Source organism: Danio rerio, chromosome 16, assembly GCF_049306965.1.
Source record: "Danio rerio strain Tuebingen ecotype United States chromosome 16, GRCz12tu, whole genome shotgun sequence".
Lineage (NCBI taxonomy): Eukaryota > Metazoa > Chordata > Actinopteri > Cypriniformes > Danionidae > Danio > Danio rerio.
The window spans coordinates 4531695-4558338 of record NC_133191.1 but is presented as its reverse complement, the minus strand read 5'-3'; the positions used below and the strand labels follow the sequence as shown (position 1 = coordinate 4558338).

General features: G+C 37.1%; 1 protein-coding gene and 1 long non-coding RNA gene across 6 annotated transcripts in view; one reads left to right on the top strand and one right to left on the bottom strand.

Annotated features, from left to right (window-relative positions):
• Positions 1 to 1167: 1167 nt before the first annotated feature.
• On the bottom strand, positions 1168 to 22816 carry LOC141378142 (uncharacterized). Its single transcript, XR_012391910.1, has 4 exons — positions 22552 to 22816; positions 7982 to 8081; positions 3526 to 3810; positions 1168 to 3384 (listed from the first exon to the last, which is right to left on the bottom strand). It is a non-coding gene; the product is annotated as an uncharacterized lncRNA (long non-coding RNA).
• Positions 21219 to 26644, top strand: part of vegfaa (vascular endothelial growth factor Aa) — a 30395-nt gene continuing 24969 nt past the window's right edge. For 3 of the 5 annotated variants that reach the window (XR_002455712.2, XM_009292018.5, XM_068213886.2), the window contains exons 1-2: positions 21219 to 21930; positions 24299 to 24341. Coding sequence is in view for 3 of the 5 variants with exons in the window: in XM_009292018.5 (XP_009290293.1) it covers positions 21865 to 21930; positions 24299 to 24341 (109 nt within the window). In the remaining 2 variants the exon portion in view is untranslated. 5 annotated transcript variants of the gene reach the window in all.

The window sequence follows — 26644 nt, the reverse complement described above, 5'->3', positions numbered from 1 at the left end:
ACCAGCTATTAGCTCTGTCCTAGCTTAATAAAATCAGCATTTATTAAATATCCACACCGTGAGAGCAATATATATGATTAATTTTTGTTGTTGTATTTCATATTATCCTAAAGCTGCGATCACGGTTAAACGTTTCAAGCCATACGAAGGAAGCACATTTGCTCTCAATTATTTTGCGCTGCTTTATGTGGCCATTAAGAAAACATACTGCAGAGGAGTACACCAGGGAACACGTGATATGTGAATGTATTACTAATAAGTAACACACATAAGTAACGGTGCAGCTGTTAGGTGTCTTCATTACATTTGCTCTGTTTAGGTCTCCACTTTATAGCATATACAGACACTGTGTTTGTATACATATGACTTGGTGTTAGTTTAAAATCAAAGAGGGCACTTGCTGAACTTGGTAATGTTAGATCCTGCATTTTAACTGGAGTCTAAAACTGCTGGGTTTCACACAATCCCTTCATGCTGTCCCAACACACATCGATTAAGTTAAATTAATGTTTTTATCAATATTAAATTGATTGAACCTAACATAATTACGTTGTCCCCCAAAAAACTCACAAAATTGTGTTGTTTCAATTCATTTTAAATAAGTATTTTCTTAATTAGTAACTTTGGGAGGTGTATGATTATAATTCCCCAACTTACTATATTGTTTCACTCTTAAAAAAATGCACTTGCCCTTTCCAAATGTAAGTGCTGTGAAATGTGGCGTGTTTAATCTTAATTTAATCATGAAAAAATCTATTAATCTATACATTTTGCCAGGGCTTGACCTTAACTTTTTAATCACCAGCCCATGTGGCTAGTAGTTGTCCAAAATTACTAGCCACTCACCATTTTTACTAGCCACAATTTTGTTGTTGGAATAAAAATATATTTTGTATGCACAAATTTGACTTTGGCATGCTAAAATGACTCGATTTAGATTCTGTGTTATGTCCACATGCCTCCGCATTCATTTCACTCTTTCTGTGTTGTGTATGCCTTTGCTCAATGAGCTTGAGCAAATGGGTTGTGGTTTTATCGTCGCATTACAATTAGTTTTTATTTTACAAGACTTTTCAGGGCTTAACCCTAAGTATTACCAAAAATTGATAAATAATTAAATACTGCTTAGCCCATTATTTTTAATCATGTGTCAAAACAAGTTATAAAGCTGTTTACATGTACTTTTTATTCAACAAAATTTCTCTCCAAAAAAAAAAAGACATTTAAAAAAGGATTGTGCACAGTAGTCTGTCCAGGCTACTATACAAAATGGAGAGTTAATCTCATATTAAAGCTATGTTATTGTAGAGAAAAATGATTAAACCATACAAGCAACTGCTGCTGCTAACAAATAGACATTTAAAAAGAATCTGGAGCTCTTGAAAGCAGCAGGACTATCAGTGAACAAGAATCGCATCAGATGTGCACGTGACACTGAAACCCTCGTCAGAGAGTGAGGATCGCCTGTGGGTCTGTGTACGTTTTGTTCATTTGTTTTCCATTTTCAAATGGAATAAAGGTAATGGAGAAAACGGCCGTTTTTCTTTTGCTCACGAGAAAACAAAAAAACAAGATTTTTAGATTTTCGTTTTTTGGTTTAGGGTTGGAAAATGGATAAACGACTTTAAAATTCATTTTACACATGTAGGCGGTGCGGAAACGCCCACTTTCCTCTAACTGTTCAACCAAATTTGAGCTTGTGACGTCGCCCTCAAAATAAAAGCCTTACACGCAGGCTTTTATTTATTTTTATTTAATTATATATAAACTAAGTTTACATATTCTATCATTTGAACCACACACAGTTAGCAGGCTTACATTCATTGCGTATGTATAAATTAAATAAAAAGGTAAATTAGCATTATTCTTAGACATTTGTCATTAAAATAAGGTCATAGTTCACTGCCAAGCTTCTTGCTGCTGAACCTGATGCTGAGCAAAGAAAGCCATTTCCGAGCAGCACCAATTTCTCGTGAGCAAAAGAAAAACGGAAAAACGTCCGTTTTCTCCATTTCCTTTATTCCGTATGAAAATGGAAAACAAATGAACAAAACGTACACGGACCCCTGTATCTCACCCTGCGCATGATCATCCTCTCATTCATATTCATCTGCTTTCTTTTGCTCACGTGAACACAGTTATTTTAGTCATCTCTCGTGCTGGACCCGGGCCATCCTTATTGTTGAACTCTGCTTTTTAAGAAAACTTCAATTTAAAAATTATCTTCAACCAGCCAACGTGGCTAGTCTAAAAGTGTCTGTCTGACCCACCACAGTTGAAATTCAATTCAATTTAGCTTTATTTGTATAGCGCTTTTACAATGTAGATTGTGTCAAAGCAGCTTCAAATAAATGTTCATAATAACTGGATCAGGGTAGTACAGTTTTTAGTGTTTAAGTTCAGCTTAGCTCAGTTCAGTGTGGTTTAAAGTCGTTACTGAGAGTTAAACACTGAAGAGCAAATTCATCGATGCGTAGCTCTACCAATCCTGAACCATGCGAGGCAGTGGCGACAGCGGAGAGGGAAAAAAAACTTCACCGATAGGAGAGTGAAGAAAAAAAACCTTGAGGGAACCAGACTCAGCTGGGCACGACCATTTTAATTTTTCCGCTGGCCAAAAGCCTTGTGCTGAGCTTCAGTCACCACGGTGGAGGCTGGAAGCTGGCCTCAGCGAAGACTTGTCTGTCCCTGAAGCGTCGCTGGAATCAGTCTCATGTTCTCCACTCCCCACGACCATCAGCGCAGCAGCAGCTCAGGATACGGCCTGGTCCCGGATATGGACACCTTGGGATCATCTCGTCGCTGGTCTTGGATCCAATCAGTGACTCCGCATAATCTGAGGACCTCGGGATGAGTATCCCCAGGTGGAAGAGTATTCCCAGGTGGAAATAGAGGATAGAGAGAATAATTAGCGTAGCTGCTGTTCATAGTGTATATAAGCAAGATGCAGAAATGTACCCGCATTTGCTGGTTTTTAATGTCAAGACTTGAATTTAGCTTATTAGTTTTTACAAATTTAAAGTGGATTGAACATAAAACAATTAAGTTGTCCCAAAAAAAAAACTATTTTGCTTACATGTGCAGCAAAGACACTAGTGTTACCAATGTACCGCATGCCTTGTTTTTAGATAGTTTTCTAATTTCACAATCTCTATAGGGCGAGGCAGTGGCGCAGTAGGTAGTGCTGTCGCCTCACAGCAAGAAGGTGCTCCGGTTTCCCCCACAGTCCAAAGACGTGTACAGTTGATTTGGGTAGGCTAAATTGTCCATAGTGTATGAGTGTGTGTGTGTGAATGTGTGTCTAGATGTTTCCCAGAGATGGGTTGCGGCTGGAAGGGCATCCGCTGCGTAAAAACTTGCTGGATAAGTTGGCGGTTCATTCCGCTGTGGCGACCCCGGATTAATAAAGGGAGTAAGCCGACAAGAAAATGATTAAATGAACAATCTCTATAAAGAAAACCTAATATTTTTATCATATTAAGATTTCTACATAATATTTACTTCAACAAATCAATTTCACTTCACCTGTTTCAACTCAACTTGCAACCTTCTTAAACAAGTGTAAATCAGCACGTGCAGTAGGATCTGAAACGTTAACAGTCCCGTCATTTCACCGATCTGGGCCTGATTTTATTCCCGCCTCACTTCTGTCTAGGACTTTTTCCAAAGCTGCTCAACTTGAACTATGAAGAGTTCTCAACAGCCTGAACTTGCGTCAACTCCTCACCACTCGACAAATCTCTCGGCTGGCCACGGGATTCAAGAATCACATCTTTGTTTTCCAACATTTCTAAGCAGTTTTCCCCAATCCTGCACACAAAAATGTTCACACATTAGCACATTTGCACTGGTTTAATCCCTACTCAATGCACCTTCAGTAAACACACAAGCAGAAGCAAAAGCTTTCTGCGATGTTCCCTACTTCAACAGCATAATGCTTCCTAGCTACTATGCAAAAGTATTAAAGCACTATACCAGCTTTGTTGGCCAAAGATGTTTGCACAATATATAATCAATCAGTGTGTTTATTGAAACAAACAGAAAATATAGGAAATATGTACAAAAACAGCACAACATTTCTTCTTCAAGCAAGAGTCTTCGTTTAATTTGGCTTCCCTTGGCACCAAGCTGAGCTTGATCTGTTTTGGTCTAGTTTTCCTGGTATATTCAGAAATAATGTCCTGTTTAATATTTGGCTTTTTTTAAGCACTTTTCAGAGTTCATCTTTAGATTTAGAGAGTCATATCTTTTTTCTGTTCAGGTGATCTCACACAGCCTTTGTAATATTCCACAAGCCACAGCCATGTCACCCTGCAGCCCAAGACCGGTTACTCACTGAAGCTAAGCAGGGCTGAGCCTGGTCAGTACCTGGATGGGAGACCACTAGGGAACACCAGGTTGCTGTTGGAAGTGGTGTTAGTGAGGCCAGCAGGGGGCGCTCAACCTGTGGTCTGCGTGAGTCCTAATGCCCCAGTAAAAGTGAAGGGGACACTAAAACTGTCAGTGGGCGCCGTCTTTCGGATGAGATGTTAAACCGAGGTCCTGACTTTCTGTGGTCATTAAAAATCCCATGGCACTTCTCGTGAAGGAGCAGGGGTGTAACCCCGGTGTCCTGGCCAAAGTCCCTGTATCGGCCCTTACGATCATGGCCTCTCAATCATCCCCTTCCACCGAATTGGCTCTATCACTGTCCCTCCACTCCACCAATAGCTGGTGTGTGGTGAGCGCACTGGCGCCGTTGTCCTGTGGCTGCCGTCGCATCATCCAAGTGGATGCTGCACACCGGTGGTTGTGTGGAGAGACCCCCCTCATGATTGTAAAGCGCTTTGGGTGTATGGCCATACACAATAAATGCGCTATATAAATACACATTACATTACATTACATTACATTACATATTCAGGTCTGGAACCTGTGGAGGCCATTTTATGACTGTCTGAGTTTCATCGGCTGTTTTCTTTCTCCAATAGAACAGTACTGGGGTGCGTTTCCCAAACAACAACATTACTTGTGGCTGAACTATCACAGTATGATGCATTGTTTGGGAATATAACGATGTGGTGATGAGTGTTTCCCAAAACTGTAGCTGCTCTGCTCTGCCAAAAATAAATCTTTAAAAAAAAAAATAATAATAATAGGTCACCTATAGCTTTCGTCGTGAGTCACGGCTGTGTTCAAAATAACATAAGCAATTTCAAAGTGCACTATGAAGGAAACGCAACTGTCAATATGAAGATTGCTGAAACTGAACTGCAAAAATGGCGAGGCAGTGGTGCAGTAGGTAGTGCCGTCACCTCACAGCAAGAAGGTCACTGGGTCGCTGATTCGAACCTCGGCTCAGTTGGTGTTTCTGTGTGGAGTTTGCATATTGTCCCTGCCTTCGCGTAAGTTTCCTCCGGGTGCTCTGGTTTCCCCCACAGTCCAAAGACATGCGGTACAGGTGAATTGGGTAGGCTTAATTGTCTGTAGTGTATGAGTGTGTGTGTGTGTGTGTGTGTGTGTGTGTGTGGATGTTTCCCAGAGATTGGTCGTGGCTGGAAGGGCATCCGCTGCATATAAACTTGCTGGATAAGTTGGCGGTTCATTCCACTGTGGCGACCCTGAATTTATAAAGGGACTAAGCCGACAAGAAAATAAATGAATGAATGAACTGTAAAAATACTTTAAAAGCAAATTGCACCTAGGAGGGATCGCTTTAATTCGCTTAAATCGCTTTTTTTTTTTTTTTTTAATAATTTCAAGTTTAAATGTTAGAATGTTCTAAATGAAAAGGGCATAAGTGAGAATGATCCAACCAGGAACTATGCTTCTAATCAGGCCCGGATTGGCTAATCGGGAGGACCGGGAGAGTTCCCGGTGGGCCGGTCCGTTTTTTGGCCACGAGCGCCGGTGTCACTAGCTCCAGAATCTGTTGCTCTCAGCAGTCACACTTTTTAAAAATAATTTATTTACTTGACCACAGCCTTCTTATTCATTATTTTACCGCAGCTCTGCTCTTTTTATCTATTTTCTCTTAACCTCGTGAGCAAGATGCAGCCTGCAGGTGAATGATGAGATAACTAAATAAATCACCAATCAATGTATAGCTAGTGTGGTACAGTGGTTAGCACGTTAGGTTATAATGCTGCTAACCCGGGTTCGGTCCTCGTCTGAGTAACATTTTTTTTTTCATTTTTATTGTTAAGAACATTTGAAGTTCTAAAACAGCTGTTTTCTCAAAAAAAGACGTGATAGTGTAATTAGAAACTGAATTGGAAATGACCTTATTTTAATATAGTCAGTGGTGAACTGAGGTGGGCCGGTCTAAGGCTTGAAACTCCAGGGCTGAAAAAGAGTCCCACTCCAGCCCTGCTTCTAATTATGCTCCAGAGGTGTAGTTGCAAGCGTACAAGTTTGCGAATGTTCGTTGGAACGACGGATTTGTAAAATGCCAAATCAACTGTCTTTATAACGAAGAAATCTGCGACCTTTTAGAAACACCCATACACTTTTGCATACACAAACAAATACACTATAGCCAATAGCCCCTTTCACACATACAGACCTTTCCGGAAAATTGCCGGCAATTTTCCGGAAAGCTTGTATGTGTGAACAGGTCCTTTTTGAAAATACCGGTAAATTTGTTCTGGCTATTTTCCGGAAAGAGAAGTTGTAACATTACCGGCAATTTGCCGGAATGCTGCGCTGTGTGAATGCAGAAGGAAGATTGCCGTAATAAGCGCGTGCACGTCTAGAACGTGCTGACGTGAGACGTCTGCTTTAGCCAATCACAACAGTCAGACGCGTTTACGTCCGCACAGTTCATGAGAATAAAAGCCTTTGAATATTTTTCCAGACACATTTAGCTGCTAGAAGTTAGTCAGATCACGTTTATATGTTCTTCTTAATGCCAACTGTGTAAATAATCATCGATGAGATGCTTATGATAAGCCGTTGTTTGTTTACCTTCAAGCTTTGCGTGTGCCTGTGAAACAGCCTGTGAGCGCCTGCACACGCACATATTATGAACATCTCGACATGCGAAAGTGATCCTGCGAAAGTTGTTCACAATATTGATCATCCACAGAGTTTGTAATTTAGTCAAATGTTTACAAATACAAGCGCAGCCGTTTAAAGCTCATTTGTGGTGAATGATGTCAGAATTTATCGGTATTTTGGAATGGATGTGTGAATGCTCTTTTCCGGACAATTTCCGTAACGTCCTCGCCTGTGTGAACAGCGCTTTTTTGAATATACCGGTAAAGTCGTTATGGAAATTTTACAGATATTTACCGGTATCACTGTGTGAAAGGGGCTAGTGTAGTTTACCCGATTCACTTAGCGCATGTCTTTGTACTGTGGTGGAAACCAGAGCACAAGAATTGTGTTGTTTCAACTCATTTTAATTAAGCAGTTTCAACAAACAGCAAACATAATTTTTTGAGTGCGTGTGTGTTACATCTGTGTATTCATGCAACATCTGCATCTCAACAATGTATTCAAGCAGGCCTGTGCGTGTGTTTAGTGTGGGGGTTGATGCTGACGGGACTCATTAGGTTTCTCTGTTATGTTTAAATGTTCTTAAGCAAAAGCTAGGGAGGCTTAAACACTGTGGATGAACCTGCATGTTGTTCTTCAATTAAATCTCGATGAGGAATGCCGCAGCAGGAGTTCACCACGTCTCCCTGTTCACGTCATTTAAGGAACTTCCCCAATCCAGCATCCCTCAGTTCCTCGCCGACCCTGTCATCCTCAGTGTAGCTCTCAGTGTTATTATGCAATGCGCTAGCAAGCTCTGTCTTGATCTGCAGCAGCTCATGTTATCATTGTGACTCCCTTGGACATGGGGCCCAGACTAAATATTTTCACAGAAAGCATGTGAGACGTCTTAAAGAACTCTGACTGGCCTTTAGGATTAAGGAGCAGGGTTTGTGTGGGTTGGTTGATAGCTAAAGGGTTAGTTCACGCAAAAAAATGTTAAATGATGGTATTAATTACTCACCCTCATGTGGTGTGAATCCCATGAGAACTTCAGTCAGAACACAAATTAAAACATTTTAGAGGAAATCCTGGAGCTCTCTCCTACTCCAAAAGAAAGGGTCCTGTCATTAAAAAAAAAAAAATTCAGAAAAGTAACCAAAAACACTTCTGTGCACCAACAAATGGTAAATTTGCATTGTTCACCATGGTCTTCTCCATCAGATCAAGGGTGTGAGTTTACTATTGGTAATATGATGCTGACTTTTTATTCATGTATTTATTTTGTAATTACATGAGTTTTCCAGCAGAAATAACAAAACGGGAGGGTGGCGGGAGATGGGTCTGAAATACAGGAGACTCCCAGGAAAAATGGTAGTGTTGGCAGGTATGATCTCAACTGAAACATGAAGAAAGGGTGGGGCATAGAGTAGCTCCTCCCCTTTAAAAAAACCAGCCAATGTTTTTTTTTTTTTTTTTTTTTTTTAACAGCTTTGCCAGCAAGAGAAGTTGAGCTCAAGCACATCAAATGAGAAGTTTCTTGAAGGGGGCGGGGCATGCCAGATACTAGAGAGCATTTGATTGGTCAAGTTTTATGTAAAACTAAAGTATGAGGTGACGTGAAAAAAATCCTTGATCCATTTAGACCAAGTGACAAACTTTATGGGCCCTATCATACACCCGGCGCAGTGTGGCGCAAGACGCGGCGCAATAGTCCTTTGGTAGTTTCAGCTTGGCGCAAGAGTCGTTTTAAGGCGTTGCGCTACGCTGTTTAAATAGCAAATGCATTAGCGCTCATTTGTGCGCATATAGGCGTTCTGGTGTAAAAAGGAAGGGGTTCTGAGGCGGACCGCTGGCGCGTTGCTATTTTGAGAAACTATAATAGATTTTTTATTAGACCAAAACAAACCCGGTCTAAACTCCAGCGCAGAGTTGCGACTCGCTTACACACTGCTTAATACACACAAGAGAGCAATAGGCAAATATCTTTACATATGAAAAAATGTAAATATTAAGGATATATATATATAGGATATAATAAGAATAGATATAGGATATAAATATAAAGGATTAAAATATTACAAAACATTATTTTCTAGCCTATAAATATGAAAAATCACTGCTTTTATGTCTTCTTCATCTCGGGAGGCTTTTTCAGTTCATTCATAACAATTTGCTTTTGTATAATGTTATTATTATTAGCAGTATTATTTATTATATACATATTTATATTTGTTTTATTAAAACAAGCTTAGATTTGCCCAGCTGTCAGGTTTTAGACCATATGGGGCATGGCAGGTGTATTTGGAAATAACTCAGTATTTTGACCACACTTGGTCATTATTGATTATTTATTCGTTTGCTGGAAATTAGAACTGAATTTAGAAACAGTTTTGAAACAAATCTTTGCGCTTAACAAATGAAATTAATTATTTATAGACTAATTGATGTCTGTGCTAAAGGTTTCCCTATCCAAGAGCGAAAGTGAAAGTAATCCATTATCTCTCATTCTCACGCAGTAGATGCTCTGTTTAACAGTTTTCTGTTAAAAGCTGTTTACTGTTTGCTTGTGAAATGCTCATTTTTTCCACTTAGACTTACTTTGCGTCCTGTAAATAGCGAATGTGCTCTTGGCGCGACGCAGCTGACTCTTAAAGGGAATGGGAGATGAGACTCTGATTGGTTTATTCTCAAAACACACCTATAACTCATTAAGAAAATAAACTCAACCCTTTTAGCCCATGCACCACGGCGCAAGGCAGATTTCCCGTCCTTAAATTAGCAAAAACGCGTTCTGACACGCCCTGAAAGCGTTTGCGCCCTGCGTTTTGCGCTCTGCGCATGGACCGTCAAAATAGAGCCCTATATGTTTATATTGGTTTTATATTTTCTAAACCTGAATTTTGTCACTGTTTTGGAGCACACTAGACAATAAATATCCTTGAAACTAACATCTAAAAGTTGTATTTGAATTTCACGGGACCTTTAAAGCATTGGTTAACCTCAGTTCGGCAGGATCAGGAGATGGTGCATTGGGTGCATCCAGTGCACAGGTTTGGATGTCTGCCAGGCACAATATTTTACAGGTTGGATTTTTATGTGCAGCTGTGAGAGGAAAGCTTGGAGATACTCATGGTGTGAATTATCTACAGTAAGTGTGGCCTCCGCTTCGAGTAACAAACTATCAGGGGCCTTTTACACAGACATAATAATACACTCAGAGTTAGACTAGTGGACAAGGTGACAGATAAACCTGGGGGACAGACCTTGATGGAGTGAAGATCTCAGTGCACTTAAGACAGATACACACGCACACCACAGTAAAAAATGGTGATCATTTCACAATAAAGTATTATTATTTAAAAGGATAGTTCACCCCAAAATGAAAAACAGCTAGCTATTAACTCAGCCTCATGTGGTTTCAAACATTGATGAGATTCTTTCTTCTGTTGAACGCTAATGAAGATATTTTGGAGAAAGCTAAGAACCTGTAACCATTGACTTTCATGGTTCTGTAGGAAAAACTAATTGAGTTCAATGGTTACAGGTATCTAGCTTACTTCAGAATACATTTTGTATTCATCAGAAGGAAGAAAGAAAGACAGATTTGGAGGAATTAAGAGTAGGTTATGACAGAATGTATAATTTTGCATGAACTGTCCAATTAAACTAAATATGTGTTGGAATCTTTACTCATTTGTGTTCATGTTAACTCGCATCATGGAGTGGTAATACTTTTAGATATCTTTTGATTTTAATCATTTAATGCATGTTGGAAAATAAAATGTTAATGGCTTTCTAATGTTAAGTAAAGTTAACAAACAAAAGCTTACGTTAGCAAATAAATATGTCCATTGCTTTTAACAATAACAACTTTATAAACTCTGCAGTGTTCATTTCAGAAGTAAAATAACCCCCCAAAACAGCAGCATTTGTGTGTAAAAGTCCCCTGCTTATGGCTTCATTTCTTTTCTTTTATTCTGTGAACAGAGAGTAATGAGGACAAGCAATGACACTTTACGGCTGAAATAAAGTAAATGACATTAAGTTGTTTGTTGTAATTGTTTAAGAATTTTACTAGAAATTTCGGTAACACTTTACTATATGTTTCCATTAGTTGATGTATCTTCTGCATGAGCAAACTATGAACTCTACAAGCATTTATTCATTAGTTAATGAAAATAACGTTAGTTTGTTAACTCACAAAGCATTAACTAATGTTAACAAGAATGACTTTGGATTTTAATGATGCATTAGTAAACGTTGAATTATGATTAATAAATGGTGTGTAAATATTGTTCATTCTTAGTTCATGTCAGTCAGTACATTAATTCATGTTAACTAATGAAACCATACTGTAAAGTGTGACCGAAATTACTAATATTTCCACAAGAATTAAAAATTAGGAGAACATGTCTACAGAACACACCTCATGAAATGAAATGGACTATGGAAACATGTAGGAAACTGATCCAAAAGGCTCCTATGAAGGCTTTAAAGGGGGAAAAGCTCATTTTCTGCCATCCAGTTTTGAGTAAGTTACTTTATTTATGTAATCAGTTACTAATTACATAATTAATTACTGCATAGTCGAGGCAGTGGGAAAACTTGCTGGATAAGTTGGCGGTTCATTCCGCTGTGGCGACCCCAGATTAATAAAGGGACTAAGCCGACAAGAAAATGAATGAATGAATTACTGCATAATTAAAATTTTATTTTAAATACTTAATTACTTAATAATCTATTTAATAAATTAAATCTGTATAAATCTCTAGGCAATATAAATTAAACATTCTTCAACATGGCCTTTTAATTTTATTATAAAAAAGTAATATTTAAAAGTTCTAAAATAATAATAATAATAATATATATCAGGGTCAGTTGGCGTTTCTGTGTAGAGTTTGCATGTTCTCCCTGTGTTTGTGTCCACAAGTCCAAAAACATGCGCTACAGGGGAATTGAGTAAGCTAAATTGTCCCTAGCGTATGAGTGTGTATGGATTTTTCCGAGTAATGTGTCGCAGCTGGAAGGGCATCCGCTGTGTAAAACATATGCTGGATAAATTGGCAGTTCATTCCGCTGAGGCAACCCTAGTTTCCTAAAGGGACTAAGCCGAAAAGAAAATAAATGAATGAATGAATATATATAATTTATTCATTTAATTTCCGACTTTCTTTTTATTTCTTAATATTTTTAAGCATGTGCAGTCTACATGAAATGTAACCGTCTTTCTTAAAATATAATTATTTTGAAAATTAAATCATTCTTTTTAAAAAGCATATAATTATTCTGCTTATCTGAATTCATTTATAGTGTTGAATTAATTTATTTTCAGCTTTTAACACAAGTATATTAATTAAATGTCCCTAAAAATTTAAAGTATTCCCTTATAGTTGCTTTTTCAGTAGATAAGTAATTTATTTACAGTAAATTGTAAACAGTAACAACCAACACTGGTGAAATTAAAAGACTGAATACTTTTAATGGGGACTGGGAGAAAAAGCTTTCTTAAAACATTTTGGTTTGGTGGAATCACACCACCAAACTAAGCAGTGGTTTAAGGACAGTAAGATTAACGTCCTTGAACGGCACAGTTAAAGACGCAACCTTAATCCAAACTAATCTGGAGTGACTTTAAACAGATTCTGTACACTTTAACCGAGTTTAAACTACTGTGGAAATATATCTAGCCATAACTGCGAATTCAGTACAGATAAAACCAATACTTTAATTCAAACATTAGATTGGGAAATCATTCAGGTGATTATTTTTACCATGAGGCACATCAAGATCATTTAACATAAAGATTTAGAATATCTCCTATTTGCTCTTATTATTAAACACTTTTATTAATGTCTATTATCAAATACATTTTGACATTTTCTTGTCTACACAGTGCCCTCTATGGGTGAAACCAAATCAATGGACAATGTAGAATGAACCCGCTCTGCTCACAAATGATACACAAGCACAAGCCTTTTCACTTTTCTCAAAGCATGACTTCAAAAAACAAACAAACATCATCCAACACATTGGAAGCATATTGTTTTTTGTTGGCCCTGCTGAAAAATCCAGCTTAAACCAGCCTAAGCTGGTTGGCTGGTTTTAGCTGGTCAACCAGGCTGGTTTTAGAGGGGTTTTGGCCATTTCCAGGCTGGTTTCCAGCCATTTCCAGCCTGGTCTTAGCTGGTCAGGCTGGGAGATGACCAGCTAAAACCAGCTTGACCAGCCTAGCCAAGCTGGGAGTCCAGTCAAAACCAGCTATATCCAGCTTAAACCAGGCTGGTCAAGCTGGTTTTAGCTGGATTTGGCTGGTCATTTTCCAGCCTGACCAGCTAAGACCAGGCTGGAAATGGCTGGAAACCAGCCTGGAAGTGGCCAAAACCCCTCTAAAACCAGCCTGGTCGACCAGCTAAAACCAGCCAACCAGCCTAGGCTGGTTTAAGCTGGATTTTTCAGCAGGGGGATCACTCTTTAGATGAGTCAATAACCCCCCTCAAACAATTAAAGGGATAGTTCACACATAAAATGGCTTTACTCCTCCTTTGTGTATGGATTTTAAACCATTATGAATTTTCTTCTTCTGTTGAACACTAAAAGAAGATATTTAGAAGAATGCTTGCACTCCTTGACTTCAATAATCGGTGTAAAAAATTCTATGGAAGTCAATGAGCACCAGCATTCTTCAAAATGTCTTCTTTTGTGTTCAACAGATGAAAGTAACAAGAACAAGTGAGTAGATCCTGACATTTTCTTGAGGGTGAACTGTGCCTTTAAAGTTTTACTAAAAGCTAATTCATTATACGAAATCTGTTTTGCTTCAGGTTGACTTTAATCAATGAATACCCAGCGCTGTTATTGTGCCAAATCACACATCTTTTGTACAAGTTTAACACATGTTTTCAACTACCCTAAAAGTTCCACGGTGAGAAACGCGCCTGTCACTTGAGGGGTAAAGTTAGCGAGGATGAGGACGGGGTATAAAGAGAAGGAGATTTGAAGTGGTGGCTGGTAACCATAGTAACAGGGTAAAGTGCCTGAATTGCAGCGCAGTGGGAGAAAAGGCCGTGACCCGTCTCTGTGTCAGGGAACATGGGGAATGATTCTTTTCTCTTTGTGTGTGTACTTATGTGGTTTATGAGGACACAAAATTGTGTAATGACATGGCTCTGACCTAGTTCTAACATTACGTGAAGATTCCAGTGACAAGCAATTTGTCTCTCTGCACCAAACACGATGCAACACCATAGTACGTTAAAATACCAGTCACTGCACTCCTAACGAAATAGTAAAGGCATTAATACATATTAAACCATTAATAACAGGCTACTGAGTGACTGATGTTGTTGGTTTGCACTTAATCACTTCCAATCTCAAACCGACTGTTATTTTATTTTCACAATCTAAGGTGAAATATCTACTGCTGCTTTCAGTTTTATGTACGTAAAATGGTATTTAAAGTCACATTGGTAGCAATTAACACTGAATAAAGCACATAATCAGTACCTGAGGTTAATCATTGTCATAGTAGTTTATGCTGTTGTTCAGCGGTGACATTGTAGAAATAGAAAGCATTTCTAAAATAGGAATTTTGCACATTACAGTTAAAGATGGTTACGAGAAAAACAAGTTAGTACATATTAAACCATTATTAATAGGCTACTGGGTGACTGCTGTTGTTGGTTTTGCACTGAATCACTTTCATTTTCTGCTAGACAACTTATATTCAAGATCTGAAGTGAACTATCTGCTGCTGCTTTCAGTTGTATGGCAATACATGCTACATAAAATGGTATTTAAAGTCACATTGGTAGCAATTAACACTGAGTAAAGCACATAATCAGTACCTGAGGTTAATCATTGTCATAGTAGTTTATGCTGTTGTTCAGCGGTGACATTGTAGAAATAGAAAGCATTTCTAAAATAGGAATTTTGCACATCACAGTTGGAGATGGTTTTGAGAAAAGCAAAATAATGCATATTAAACCATTAATAATAGGCTACTGGGTGACTGCTGTTGTTGGTTTGCACTTAATCACTTCCATTCTCGAACTGTCTGATATTTTGTTTTTACGATCTAAGGTGGAATATCTACTGCTGCTTTCAGTTTTATGTACGTAAAATGGTATTTAAAGTCACATTGGTAGCAATTAACACTGAGTAAAGCACATAATCAGTTCCTGAGGCTGATCATTGTCATAGTAGTTTATGCTGTTGTTCAGCGGTGACATTGTAGAAATAGAAAGCATTTCTAAAATAGGAATTTTGCACATTACAGTTAAAGATGGTTACGAGAAAAACAAGTTAGTACATATTAAACCATTATTAATAGGCTACTGGGTGACTGCTGTTGTTGGTTTTACACTGAATCACTCATATCTTCTGCTAGACAACTTATATTCAAGATCTGAAGTGAACTATCTGCTGCTGCTTTCAGTTGTATGGCAATACATGCTACATAAAATGGTATTTAAAGTCACATTGGTAGCAATTAACACTAAATAAAGCACATAATCAGTACCTGAGGTTAATCATTGTCATAGTAGTTTATGCTGTTGTTCAGCGGTGACATTGTAGAAATAGAAAGCATTTCTAAAATAGGAATTTTGCACATTGCAGTTGGAGATGGTTATGAGAAAAGCAAAATAATGCATATTAAACCATTAATAACAGGCTACTGGGTGACTGCTGTTGTTGGTTTGCACTTAATCACTTCCATTCTCGAACTGTCTGATATTTTGTTTTTACGATCTAAGGTGAAATATCTACTGCTGCTTTCAGTTTTATGTACGTAAAATGGTATTTAAAGTCACATTGGTAGCAATTAACACTGAGTAAAGCACATAATCAGTACCTGAGTTTAATCACTGTCATAGTAGTTTATGCTGTTGTTCAGCGGTGACATTGTAGAAATAGAAAGCATTTCTAAAATAGGAATTTTGCACATTACAGTTAAAGATGGTTACGAGAAAAACAAGTTAGTACATATTAAACCATTATTAATAGGCTACTGGGTGACTGCTGTTGTTGGTTTAACACTGAATCACTCATATCTTCTGCTAGTCAACTTATATTCAAGATCTGAAGTGAACTATCTGCTGCTGCTTTCAGTTGTATGGCAATACATGCTACATAAAATGGTATTTAAAGTCACATTGGTAGCAATTAACACTGAATAAAGCACATAATCAGTACCTGAGGTTAATCATTGTCATAGTAGTTTATGCTGTTGTTCAGCGGTGACATTGTAGAAATAGAAAGCATTTCTAAAATAGGAATTTTGCACATTGCAGTTGGAGATGGTTATGAGAAAAAAAAAATTAATACATATTAAACCATTATTAATAGGCTACTGGGTGACTGCTTAGGTGGTTCGCACTGAATCACTTACATTTTCTGCTTGTCAACTTACATTCAAGATCTAAGGTGAACTATCTGCTGCTGCTTTCAGCTGTATGGCAATGCATCTTACATAAAAATTGTATTTAAACTCACATTGGTAGCAATTAACACTGAATACAGCACATAATCAGTACCTGAGGCTGATCATTGTCATAGGTGGCGAGGCAGTGGTGCAGTAGGTAGTGCTGTTGCCTCACAGCAAGAAGGTCGCTGGGTCGAACCTCGGCTCAGTTGGCGTTTCTGTGTGGAGTTTGCATGTTCTCCCTGCCTTCGCGTGGGTTTCCTCCGGGTGCTCCGGTTTCCCCCACAGTCCAAAGACATGCGGTACAGGGGAATTGGGTAGGCTAAATTGTCCGTAGTGTATATGTGTGTGTGGATGTTCCCAAGAGATGGGTTGTAGCTAGAAGGGCATCTGCTGTGTAAAAACTTGCTGGACAAGTTGGCGGTTCATTCCGCTGTGGCAACCCCGGATTAATAAAGGGACTAAGCCGACAAGAAAATGAATGAATAAATGAGTTGGAGGTGGTTAGGACAAAAACACCTTTTAAGATAGAAAACATGGCTTTTATTGCATATTATTGAGCTGCCTCATTACATATTTTTAGGACAACGTCTTAAAGTGGTTTATGAGGACATAATATAAGCCCTTGTAGTACTTACACAGGTTTTTTTCACATTCAAAATCTGCTTCAAAAGTGTTTCCTGTGAGGGAGGGGTTTAGGAGTTGGGGTAGTGTAAAGTCATTTAATAAGTGTTTTTTTACAGTATAAAATACATTAAGCCTACAGTCCCCGTAAATTATATGTACAAGTGTGTGTGTGTGTGTGTGTGTGTGCTTGTTTATGTGGTTTATAAGAACACAAATTTGTATAATGACATAGGTATGACCTACTGTAGGTGTTACAGTAGCTATGTTTCCATCCACCTATTTTATGCGCATTTTGCAAAAAAAAACAGTTGATGGAAACGTCATGATGCGCATCAATTTTGAAAATGCGCATAAAAAAACGTATGCGCCTAACTGGGTAGGATAAACTTTTTATTCGATAAGAAAAGATGCGCATAAACTGCGATGGAAACACTTTTACCGCACAAACTCCAGCATGCGCATTAAAAAAGGTCATGTGATTTTGTTAAAAGAGATCATGTGATGCTTAAAATGTATGTAAATGGGTAAAACGTCAGGCTGAGCACATTATAAAACATCTGAAATGTTGTTTTGGTCATTATAAAACGCCTTACCGTTTCAGTATTAATGTTATTATATTATTAATGACCTCCAGAATCAAGAGCGCCTGTGCTCCGCGTCTGACACCTTTAAACGCCACTGCGCGCTCACTGCTTGTCAGGATTGTCTTCTGAGGCGCGTTCATCTAGAAAAGATTGATGCAGCTTCTCTTACTGCAGCAAATGCAGTTTTTACTGTTGATATTTGGCGCCAGTTAATCAGGAAGTGACGATTTTGTTCAATTTGAGTCGTTGGATGGAAACGATGCTTCATTCGCACAACTTTTATGCGATAATACAGTTTTGCGCATAAAGTTTATTCGCATTTTTGGATGGAAACATAGCTAATGTTGAGGTGGTTTATGAGGTCAACCCTGATATCCTCTTAATTAAAAAAAAATTTTTTAGGTATAGCGTCGAGCCTCTCTAAGCGTTTTTACAGTATAAAATACAGTGTATGTGTGTGTGAGAAAGAGGTCATGGTGATTTTGAAGGGAAATGAAGCTCTGTCTAAACCTCCCGTCTTTCTGCCGGGGCGCCATCCCTGAGTCTTCACGTATGCCATCTGACTGAATTAGATTTTCTCAGCAGCTTGCACTCATGGGAACTTGGAAGCCCCAGTTTTACCCCCTGCCACTTCCTACATGCCCGCGAGGGAGTAAACATCAGCTCAGATTGTCATTCATCCCCGTACTCTGGGATTGATTTTTTTTTCTTTCCCTGCAGGTTTCAAATATGCAGGACTGCCAAGGACAGGTATCTGTGACCGCTGAGGACATGACAGACAGGCACATTTGTGTGTGTAAATGAAAAACGATTTCATGTTTACACAGATATTTATGAGTTCACATGTAATCTGGGCGTTGTTCATGAGCATGAATGTGTAATTTTAGAAGTCTGTCAATATTATTGAGATATTTTATATGTTTATCACAGAGATTCCAGCGTGACGCCTTTACAGTTAGCCAATGTTTTTTGTAACTCTACAATCATCGCTTAGGAAAGAGCTATATATAGTGGTCAATATTTTTAAAACTGTCCTAAGACAAGAATGAGTGTTGTTGAATAGTTTTAGCACAACTTTGATAAAAGTTTTTGATGCCCTTCAAATGCTGACCGCAGTATGTGTGTATGTTTCTGTACTCTTTCACCCACACCAAAGGTCTTGTTTGTTATGTTTTAATAGGATACTTGTTAGCACTAGTTAACTATTAGTCAACATGAAATGACAATTAAACATCCTTCATAAGCATGGTATTGTTGTTTAACATTCCCTGCACAATCACTTGGACATAATTAAAATAAAAAATGAGTTTGTTGATATTATTTACTGAACAATACATTTGTCATCATATTTATAACCATTTTTATTATTGACAGATGCATTAGTGCATGACACCTTATAGTAAAATGTCGCCAATTCATTTCCAAACCCTATATGTACTGATATATATACATATATATATATATATACAGTTGAAGTCAGAATTATTCTCCCCCCTTTGATTTTTTTTTCTTTTTTAAATATTTCCCAAATGATTTTTAACAGAGCAAAGAAATTTTCACAGTATGTCTGATAATATTGTTATCTTCTGGAGAAAGTCTTATTTATTTTATTTCGGCTACAATAAAAGCAGTTTTCAATTAAAAAAAAAAACATTTTTGGGACAAAAGTATTAGCCCCTTTAAGCTAATTTTTGTTTTGATAGTCTACATACACTAACAAACTATTATCATACAATAACTCGCCTAATTACCCTAACCTGCCTAGTTCACCTAATTAACCTAGTTAAGCCTTTAAATGTCACTTTAAGCTGTATAGAAGTGTCTTGAAAAATATCTAGTAAAATATTATTTACTGTCATCATGACAAAGATAAAATAAATCAGTTATTGGAAATGAGTTATTAAAACTATCATGTTTAGAAATGTGTTAAAACAATCTTCCCTCCGTTAAACAGAAATTGGGGGAAAAAATAAACAAGGGCACTAATAATTCAGGGGGGCTTATAATTCTGACTTCAACTCTGTATAAAGTCAGAATTATTAGCCCCCCCTTTGAATTTCTTTTTTTTTTATATATATATTTTCCAAATTATATTTTACAGAGCAAGGAAATTTTCACAGTATGTCTGATAATATTTTTTCTTCTGGAGAAAGTTTTTTTAAATCATTTTTAAGGTCAAAATGATTAGCCCATTTAAGCTATATATTTTATGATACTCTACAGAACAAACCATCGTTAAACATTGAACATTGCCTAATTACTCTAACCTTCTTAGTTAACCTAATTAACCCCCAATTTCTGTTTAACGGAGAAAAGATTTCTTCAACAAATTTCTAAACATAATAGTTTTAATAACTCATTTCTAATAACTGATTAATTTTATCTTTGCCATGGTGACAGTAAATAGTATTTGACTAGATATTTTTCAAGACACTTCTATAAAGCTTAAAGAGACATTTAAAGGCTTAACTAGGTTATTTAGGTTAACTAGGCAGGTTAGGGTAATTAGGCAATTTATTGTATATCGATGGTTTGTTTTGTAAGCAATCTGAAAAAAAAAAAACAGTTTAAAGGGGCTCATAATTTTGACCGTAAAATGGATTTAAAAAAATAAGAACTGCTTTTATTCTAGCCGAAATAAAATGCATTAAAATGTATTCTAGCCAAAATATAGTTACATCTGTAATTTTTCTCTCATCTCTTGTTTATTTTTAGTTATTTCACTTTAAAAGCAAACAACTGAAAGAAAATAACCTATTAAATACTATAAATGTGAAATTACTGAACCTACACAGCAGTTTGCGAGAAATGCTCATTATAGAAGAAAATTCAGATGGCATTTAGAGGCTTTGGCATCTGAGCTCTTCATGTTTAATATTTTATATTGTTAATAATAAAAGACTCAAATTGGAAAAAGATGCAGACTGTCTGAGACATCCTGAGGATTTCATCCAATCCAAAAGATTTTGTAAATGTACATCTATTTTGTGCTGTATATGAAGATGAATAGCCCACATGCAATGGGAATTATGCGTAGGTTATTTCATATCTTCATAAAATAAGTCCTGACTTTTATTGAATACAAGAATAATAACATCACTGCATTGAAGAAAAAATACAATAACAAACAAATTAAGAAAGAAAAAAAACTTTACAAAGCCTCAATCATTAAGAATAAAGATTATCATAAGCTTTAAGAAACGTATTATTCTTATTATCAATAAGCTCAAGAGATTCAATATTGTACGAAATTTTAAAAAGGAAAGTATTAAATAAGTATTGTTTTTAGGAACTTATTTTTGTGTATAAAAAAATTACAATGTAACAAAAAATTAACAATAAGATCAAGAGCATGATCTTTACCCGAGAAAAACAGAAATATATCTGTTATAGACAAATTTAAATCATGTTTAAATAAGGACGATAATTAAAAAATAATATTATTCCAAAGCTGTTTAACGTGAGTGCAACTTTAGAATGAGTGAAATAAAGTCTCTTCATGCACATTGTAAAATAAGTCCTGACGAGGAGAGTCAAACCCTTCACAGAGCATCATCATCTACGTCACCTCCCACTGGCCAATCAGGCTCAGGCCGCCTTGTGTAGATTCAAGACCTGCAGCGCTGAGCGGCAGAAGCGCTGATAGACTGAGCGAGCGCAAAAGTGATAAGACCTTCCCGTACGCGTGTTAACATCCACGGCAGTACGAACCAGCGCGAGCCAAAACAGTCACGGAAATAAGACGAGGAAAAAACGGACGCGTGTGCAGCGGTCAAACCAAGGATTGCCACTGGATCACTTTACAGCAAGCCTTTGCTCTTGATGATAATCATATGCGCAGAAGCCGTCCTCTGGCCCTATAGACGCGCGTGCACACTGGAGGCTGCGCTTGGAAGTGGACGAAACTTTTTGTTTGTTTTGCCTCTGACGTTTTGGATTCAGATTCATTAAACGTCGGCTTTCCGTTATACTGTGGATTTTAATTTTAAATTACGCAGAGGACCAAGATAGTGTGGATTTCCACTTTTCTTTATATTATAATTATTATTGTTATTCTTATTTATATCCTTTTTTTTTCTCTGGAGGAGCGGGTGGCGGTCCAGAAGTTAATTTTAGCGGATTCGACGCAGGTGCTTCGGATCTGAAGGGCAGAATGGATGTGTTACTTTGACCCACGATATCACACTCGGTTCATTCATACCCAGCAGCTTCGCTTTCTTAATTGTTTTGAGAGCCAGAGACTCACCGCAACACTCCACTGGAATTACAATCATGAACTTGGTTGTTTATTTGATACAGTTATTTCTCGCGGCTCTCCTCCATCTGTCTGCTGTAAAGGTAAGGGTTCAGGGGGTCAGTATGAAATGAGAGAAATTCATGTGCATTGGGGTTGTTTATTATTAATGTGTAACGTGAGATCGTCTTAAAGACGAAATGCAATAGCCCACACCATTTATATGCTACAATAAGTTACATAAAGTTTACATTTACTTACTTTGTTTCAAAACGATTAGCCTAATGTTACTTATAATAGAAAGCAAGCTTGTATCTTTTTATTGTCATCTATGGATGACCTTTAAAGCCTTCCTATTGCACAACATGTTACTCATAATGTGGATATTAACCATAAGTTTTCACTTAAATCAGAGATGGTCCTTCTGTTGCGCTGTCTGCTTTGACAGGAATATTTATAGGCTAACAATAGTATGGGACTGCTGCTATCCTAAGGTTTAATCTCACTTAAGCGAAGGATTTGGTGAGATATCACTATATGTGAGATGTTACGTGCAGTAACGCGTCATCCGGGTGCTGAATCAACCAGGAGGTTATTTCTTACTAGTAATGCCATCAATAGAGATACAAAACGACTTTCGGCGTTTCACTTGTGCTCGCGATGCTTTAAGACTTAAGATGCTGTCACACAATGCTCTCTTGACGAGAATAACAACAAGATATTACCTGAAATCCTGCTTTTCTTTGTCTCCCGCCTAATTAATTCATTTACTTGAATAGTGGCACGAGAGTGCATGTCTGCTGTCAAGAAACACATTCGCCTGAGGTAAATTTTTACCTCGGCGGGCAGTCGTGGTTGTCTCAATGTTAAATGCAGAAAATAAGAGAACAAGAAACGTCTGCTTATATATGTAGCAGATGGTCAGAGAGGCAAACCGGGGAGATTCTCACGCAACACCGAGAGTTGTTGCGCCAGTCCACCACCTGCAGTAACGCGAGCAACCAGCAACCGGTCACACACACACACACCATGGCGAGACTAATCTGTAGGCGGGAAAGAAGAATAGTCTGAAGGATTGCTGGAAGATGATTGGCTCTCTGGAGCCTCTTTGAATGACAAATAAGGTCCCTTATGAAGATTATAGAAGGTTTCTCTGTTGTAAAATAAACTATTTATTTGCATTAATGATTTTAAAAGCCCTTTTAAGGTTTTCTTTAAATGTACCACCATGACATAAAATGATGTGAAATAAGTATAATGACTGCTGTATGTGTGTTTGAGTTAAATATGCATTAAAATACTAATATAGGACCACCCAGGACAACAAAACCATACGTGTCAATTTTTGGAAACTGAGATTTATGCATTATCTTAAAGCTGAATGAGTTTTCATTGATGTACACTTTGTTAGGACAATATTTGGCTCAGATACTGAAATTTAAGATTAAAAAGTAATACAAATATTGAGAAAATCATCTTTAAAGTCTTACAAATAAAGTTTTAGCAATCGACATTGCTATATTACTAATAAAAAATGCAGTTTGTATATATTCATGGTACCACATTTGCTAATGTCTTCATGGAACAAGATTAATTACTTAATATTGTAATGATTTTTGATAAAAAAGGGGGGGGAAATTATCATTTTGATCCATGTTTTAAGCCATGGATGTCATAACTTGATCCTGGAGGGTCGGTATCCTGCATAGTTTAGCTCCAACTTCCTTCAACACGCTTACCTGAAAGTGTTAGCATACCTAAAAAGAGCTTGATTAGCTGGTTCAGGTGTGTTTAATTGGGGTTGAAACATAAACATGTAGGAGACCGACCCTCCAGGACTGAGTATGGGCATGCATGTGTTGCATTTCCTCGTAAGATCAGACTGACAAAACGTAATATACTTATGTTTCCTCGTGAGATCAGGCTGGGTTTTGTGGTCCAGTGTCACACAGGCTACAGTGCTCATATGATAAGCTATACATACATAAAACTGTGCAAGTGATAGCACTGCATTAGAAACAAGCTGTTGTACCCCTAAATGCTCAAGTTTCACACATTCGTAAACTGACATCTCACTTCTTTCTTGTTTTTAGCCCATTAACAGATGCTAATTTTATTGAAGAACATGCAGTTCCTCAAGCTAGAGGAATCTGTTGTTTATTACCTGACAAAACTGCGAGTTTGTTAATTAAAACCATAGAAAACTAACATTGCCAGAGGAAATATCCTGTAGTGCCTTCTTCGATTATTATTTTGGCCAACGGGAGTATTTAGAGTCAGTAATCCAGTGCACATTTCCTAGTAAACCATGAAGCATCTAATAACTTCTGAACGTTATAGTATAGTTTAAGTGAAAAAAGAAAGTAATAGTTAATGCAATATGCCAAAGATAATTACATTATTATAAATAATAATCTATATCTTTTATTGTGTGTTCTGTTATATGTAATTGTCATTTCTCTATCCTGATAGGCTGCCCACATACCCAAAGAAGGGGGAAAGAGCAAAAATGATGGTAAGTCACCTTAAATGTGCTTAAATCTCTTCATAGATGATGATGTGAAGTTTTCATGACGTGAAAAAAGTATCTAAAAAGAGAGCAGCACCACCTAGAGGACGTGTTTGTAATTACACTCTCGCTTTTATCTCAAGTTCTGTCACTTAAAAGGCAGGTAATCGCCCACTGTAGTGTGTGTGTGCGTTTGTTACGCAACCCTCACTCCACCTAATATCACGCTGAAACTAAACATTCATAAATATTTGCTTAGACACTCAAGATTAGGAGATATTTCCCACCCTCATTAGGCCGTGCAAAGGATCGTCAAAGTGAATAATTCATTCTGCCCGCAAGCAACCTTGTGTGGAGTCATTGACCATGGCCGTGTTTGTTTATTAACAGAGACACTGTATGATTTATTCCTGATTTGTCCTCAAGGTCACAATTATTTGTTAGCAGTGGACCAGGTTGTTTGTATAGAGTCCCTGTTACGTTTCTGAGTGAACGCGTATTGTTATTTTTACATCATTCCCCATCTGCTTCCATTCGCATTCACTTTCCCACAACATCTGCTTGAGGATTTTGCTTAGTGTTTAAAGCACATTTGCATCATAACAGAGACCGAACCTTATTGGGTAAAGGGATAGTTCACGCAAAAAAAATCTAATTTTCTCAACATTTAATCAAACTAGATATTCTGAGGGAAAAAAATAGCCATTGATAGCTATGATTGATCTATAAATATGTTGTCAAAAATTTGACATTTGCTGTGTGTACAAACTACTTAATTAAAATTGGATGAAACTAGGCATGGGATGATAACTGTTTTTATGGTATAACGCAGTTTGGAAGAGTCAAGGTTTTAAAACTGCCAACATTTTCTCCGTAAGATATTTTTATTTACTTTTTTCCCAGCTTTTTAGGAAAACAGTATCGCCAGCAGAAAAAATACCCAAAGATGCTATTTTAAATTGTAAAGAAATCAGTAGCTGCGTCCCAAATCGCATACTTATGCACTATTCTGCGCCATTTTGTAGAATAAATAGTGCCAGTAGTGTGTTCACACTGAAAACTCTAAAAATAATAAGTGCACTTTAATTACCCGGATGATGCACTCATTCAGCCGCTAAAATGAAGTGTGTAATGATGGACACTTCACGCACTCAACGACCGCACGTTTGCTTACGTAGCGGAAGGGGCGGAGCTATCGGACGCACATGTTGCGCCTCCCGATGGTGAATGCGGTTATACTCATGGCAGGTATTATTTGATAATTTGGTCGTTTATTTCCCTTATTTGGCGACCGTCAAACGTCATCAGGGAAACGGTTTGATTTTCCGCTTAGTAAAAAACCATAAGTGTGCCATTTGGGACGACACTACATACATATACTATCCTGTTGAGTTTGTTAGTGAATAAGTACATAGTGCATGAGTGCATAGTGTTCCATTTGGGACTCAGCTAGTATTTTTGAAACAAATGAAGACAGCAGCCTGACATGTTTACAGCTGCAAAATATTTTAAAAGTTTCTCAAAATAAACTATATTGTGCTCAAAGGGGGAAAAAAAGTTTTAGTTTTTCCAGGGTCTAAAAATGTCTTAAATTTCAAAAACTAAATTTAATTCCTTAAAAAATTCACTGAAAAATGCTGTTATGGGTCTTAAATACTTTTAAACAGGTCAAAATTTCACTAATTGTCCATGTAAAGCTATAGCCAATCAGTACAACCAACAAATCCATCTAAAAAAACTATTTAGCAATATGGTTTAACTGTCTTCCTTACATCCTTACAATAACATTTTGTTGAAAAGTTCTCCATGTTTTATGCATAAATGTTGTTTATTAAAGCTTTTAAAACTCTAAGACATTCTGATAGTCTTAAATTTAATATTGTTTATGCTACATTGCAATTGTGAAAAATATTCTGTTTTGGTTAGATTTTTATAAGACTTTTAGATTAGTATTGTGTGTGTCGATTAAATAAATGACACAAAAAAAATGTGTTTTTATATAGCATTTTAAAATAATCTAGAAGTTAAAGGTAGTTACCCTCAAAATAAATATTATCCTTGATTTAGACCTCAGAATTCTGACAATAATTTGTTGAACATTAGCAAATAAAATTACATTTAAAAACATTTAATTTATGTTGTGCATAATTTTTTTTATAGCTTTTTAAAATTAGCAAAGGTTGTGCTAATAACAATGTATGTATATAGTTAGAATTTGCTTGTTTTTACACATTATTTAAAATATGTGGCTAAGAAATAACTGAATTTTAATTAGGCAACTAATAATAATCCACTGATTATTACAGAAT